This window comes from Camelina sativa, chromosome 11 (genome assembly GCF_000633955.1).
Source record: "Camelina sativa cultivar DH55 chromosome 11, Cs, whole genome shotgun sequence".
NCBI lineage: Eukaryota > Viridiplantae > Streptophyta > Magnoliopsida > Brassicales > Brassicaceae > Camelina > Camelina sativa.
The window spans coordinates 11,682,613-11,687,175 of NC_025695.1; the positions used below are offsets into that span (position 1 = coordinate 11,682,613).

The following is a 4,563-nucleotide window of genomic DNA, read 5'->3' on the forward strand; positions in this document are numbered from 1 at the left end:
TAACATAAATGTAATCACAATTTTACTAATGAATTGACGCAACTTAACTTTGTTAGCGGTTTGATCAAAAAAAAAATAAAAAACTTTGTTAGCGTTGACCACTATCATTAAACTTTGTGGATTCGCTCATTAATTCCATGATAAGTTTCATAATCGTTGATAGATCTTCTTGCGTCGTGTCACAAACCAGATCTCAACCTTTTAAAAGAAGATTAAAAAAAAACATATGAAACAGACACTAAAAAGAATGGATTTATATATGGAGTAAAGAGTAAAAAAATGAAAAGATTTGTTATCTCCAAATTTCTCTATATTCTACATTTAAAAATAAAATAATTGTGATTGACTTAGTATTGCATAATTTTAGTTTTGCATAATTAAACACATACGAAACTCATCAAATGAATTGACAATTTTGAAATTACAACATGAAAATATTATAAAGGGAAGAAAGTTTGGAGTCAAATGAAAAGAAAGAAAGAGTGGCTTCAGAAGCAAGCAGATCATAAAATAGGGCAGTTAGTTGCTCACCTTAATGATTTATATTCATCGCATATTCCTCATATGATAACCAACACCAAAAATTCAGATGTCCTATTATTATATTAAGTTCATTTAGTAAATCCTAAACACTGATTAGATTCTAAACAATAATTTTGTTCGTAGATAACAAACAAAATTCTATCTATACGTGGATAATTCAATCCCACAGCATATATCAGAACTTTTTTTTTTTGTGCAACCCATATATCAGAACTATGATGGAATTTTCTAGTAAAATCATACAAATGTAATATATTTTTGTTGTGGAAAAAACTAATAGTTCGTATAATTAAATCTCTATACTTTTCTTCATATTTGTTAATATATTTTACATTTCAAGAAAAAAACACATACTATAAAAAATTTCTTTACTTTATCGTAGAGAGCAAGACAACACCAACACACACACACAAAGATCAGACGCACAATAATTACTAATGAACTTTAAGTCAAAGGGTTTCAAATGAATAAATGATAACAACAAATAACATATTCTTTCGTTCATCTTCCATTCCACTAATTAAAAAATCATAAACAACACATCGGAATCATGATTATGAATAAGTAATCACTCATTAGTCTATCTCTTATCTCTCGTGCGTGTTGAGTTGTGAGTTGTGTGACTTATCTTATGTGTAACATATACTATATAAATAAAAAAGGGGGCACCAACCCATTTATTAGAAAACATCGTCACATTTCATAAATAAAAGTAAAAATAAAAAGCCCTCTCTCCTTTCTTTCAGTTTCGACATTCCCCAGAATCTCTCTTCCCTTTTTGTCTCCAACCCCCCCAAAAAAATAAAAACCTTAATAAACCTTTCTTCTTCTTCAAACAGAGCGCACAACAGAGACGTTCCCACTCTGTCTTAATCTCTCCTCTGTTTCAATTCCACAGTAGGTTTCTTTATATGTTCTCTAATCATTACACGTTTTGTTATATAGCACATATTTCAGTTTTTTTTATATGGCCTCTGTTTCCTCATGAACATCATGATCATCTCTCTGTTTCTCTTCTATAGTTTTGTTCCAATCAAAGATCGATGGAAACTGGTGGTGAAGCAATTCCGGGTCAAGAAACCGGATCCGTAAACCCAGATGGGTTTGTGACGATCGATGTGGAGAGTTTCTCTCATGTCATGCACAAAGACTTCTCTTCTTCTAGTCCTAGAATTACTGTAAGTTTTGTTTAATTATCAGAAAATTCAGAAACACCTGTTGTGTTTATCCTTATTTGTTTGTTCCATTTTCTTCTCTGTATGGCTTTTGGGTATTTATTAATTTTGGTGAATGGTGAGAATTATGGAAGAATCGCCCATAAATCTAGAGTCGTCGTTTTAGGCCTTGACTGGATGTGGTTTTTCAAATGGTTTTTGGTTTTAGATTTTTCAAAAATCCATTTTTTAACCATTCAAGATTTTATGAAAAATAGTTTCCCTAAAAAATAGGAAATCCAGATTCTTGAAGATTATACTAATTTCTTAACAAAATCCAAAATCCCAATTCAATGAGTTTTTGAGATTTCTTCTACGAAATATTTTTTCTAATTTTTCATTTGTTTTTAAATTTATTTTGCAAAATCTAAAAACCAAAATCTAAAAACTAAAATCTGAAAACTAAAATCTATAATCTAAAAACTACCTAAAATTTCTCAAACATTCATGGCCTTAATTTCTCTGCCCAGTTTTTTTCGTCTCATTTAATTTTTTTTTGAAGTAAAGAAATTAAAGTAAACCCTAATAAAAAGTTGACTTTTATGTGTCAGTTTATTTTAATTTTTTTTAATGTTTTCACTGCTTTGAAACTATTATTTATCTATCAATCATCTCACGGATTTCTTCTCTGTTTCCTTTCTGATATTTTGGCATTTGGCATGAAGCTTCTTTTAGATATTTTAATTTCTCTTTTGGAGTCTTTCTAAAGGGGTGAAAAACTCAATTGTTGAGATTTTTACTACGATATTGAATTACAAAACTGAAAAAAGAAAAATGAACTGATTAATAAATAAATAATAAAAGTTGCAGAGAAATGTATCGAGGAAAGGGTCTCCGAGAAGCAACAATAACGAGAGGAAACTCCAATTTGACGCAAATGGTAATGACAAGGAGACCTCATTCCCTCAGTCCCCACTTAGAGGTAAAAAATTTCTACTATCATTCTTCTGCTATATCATCATTATAACAGTATAGACAAATTCAATATATGTCATATTCTTGGTTAATTATAGTATCATCTTCTTTAATACAGTCTCTATTAAAATTACGATATATGGATACTCTGAATTAACGTTTTTTACAAATTCAGCTTTTCTAGAGCCCATGAGTGTACATTTTGTTTCTTTGCTTATTTTCTGGTACCATATAATAGTATCTAATGGCCCTAGCAGATTCTTGAAATAAATTCGGTTTGGGCTTATCTGCAACTCTGAGTAATATAAAAAAATCTTAAACTTTACAAAAATAATATGGGTGTTTACGATGGAAACAAATATCTTTCAGATTTTCTCATTATGCATTTCGAATTATTATTATTTTTTTTATTGAGGGTAGATATTCTCTCTTGGATAGGTTTTATCTTCATGAATTGCTTTGAGTATTTTTTATCTTTAATGCAAGAAGGTTTGGTTTGCCTAATCTAAGTTAAGTAGAATATTATTATTAATAGTATATTTTAATTTCAGTGATTTATTTTCTTCTTTGAAAGGTATACATTAGACAGTGTTAGGTAGGATTTAGTTTATGTGACCAACCCATGCGTTTTTAGCTGTAAACCTTAACGTTAGGTTGATACATTGGTTTATATAAAAAGTTGAAAGTCTCCATTTATCTTATACTAACTAACTTTTCACGTCATGCTTGCAATCTATGCACGTCGACACGTTACATGTGGACATATTTACAAGTTCAACAACTAGGAAAAACTCTAGTGTTTATCTCTTTCTTGACTATTATTTTGAATATATATATATATATATATATATATATATAGAAGTAGTTATTATTTATTTGTGTTAGCAACATATAGCTTTATGCATACCCCAAACTAACCAATATTCCAACTTTTGATTCTCCTGCACCAGTGCAACGCATGCACTCATACTATTATTAAATTTGGCAAACAATAACTAATGACTATTTTATGATTCGATTTTATTTGTCTCGCCAAATAAAGAAAAAGGAATCATTATTCATTTTTAAAAAAATTAAAGCTTTGTGGTATGGCATTTTGATGAGTTGTAGGTTCAAGCACGCCGGAAAAGCCGAACACCGTGGGGACCATAGATCATGCAGGCACGGCCACAACCGCAGCCACTGCAGCTGTTTCAGCCTCGCCGCTTCATCAAATCACCATAACTACGGCTGCTACTGCCGCCGGAAATATGATCACCGACCAAAATAGAGAAAGAAGGTTCGGTTTCTCGAGGAAATCGAGTTTTAAACGCTCTCACACTTCTTGGATGCTTGATCCAAAGAAAATCGTCCTCTTGTTTGCAACTTTGTAAGTATATATACTACAACATTTTCTTTAATCTCATCATGATTTACCTATTTTTAATAAACTTATGAAAACTAAAGAGTTAAAAAATGTAAGACTCAAAATGCATAGATCTATTAACTAATTACTTGAAAATAAACCAATCTTTATTTTATAGCAATTATTATCTTGTTACATTCAAATGTTAGGATTGCATATGTAAATCAATTAATTAATTTATTGAGTCAGTGTTGGTGTTATCACGAAGATCTTACCATATTGCCAATAATAATTTTATCATTATATTAGAAATTCTGCATTACTAGTTTAATACGTATCAATATATTAAATTATCATATAAGTCGTGCACGACATGCTACTGAAAGTCGAAAGTATCTATCAGATCATTTAATACGTAAAGTTGTTTTCCACGTAATATATTGATGTAGTGTTAAACTTCATTTTTTGTGACAGGTCAAGCATGGGATCAATCTTGTTAATCATATTTACACTCTCGATCAGCAAGTCTAATCCCGGAGATATGCC

At 30.2% G+C, this 4,563-nt stretch overlaps 1 protein-coding gene across 3 annotated transcripts in view; it reads left to right on the top strand.

Annotated features, from left to right (window-relative positions):
- Positions 1,239-4,563, top strand: part of LOC104727876 — a 4,749-nt gene continuing 1,424 nt past the window's right edge. The window contains exons 1-5 of one of the 3 annotated variants that reach the window (XM_019231632.1): positions 1,239-1,440; positions 1,566-1,721; positions 2,562-2,679; positions 3,783-4,041; positions 4,492-4,556. In XM_019231632.1, coding sequence (XP_019087177.1) covers positions 1,587-1,721; positions 2,562-2,679; positions 3,783-4,041; positions 4,492-4,556 — 577 coding nt within the window. In that variant the 5' untranslated portion in view covers positions 1,239-1,440; positions 1,566-1,586. The remainder of the gene's footprint in view (positions 1,441-1,565; positions 1,722-2,561; positions 2,680-3,782; positions 4,042-4,491; positions 4,557-4,563) is intronic. The other 2 variants (XM_019231633.1, XM_019231634.1) reach the window with 2 other exon arrangements.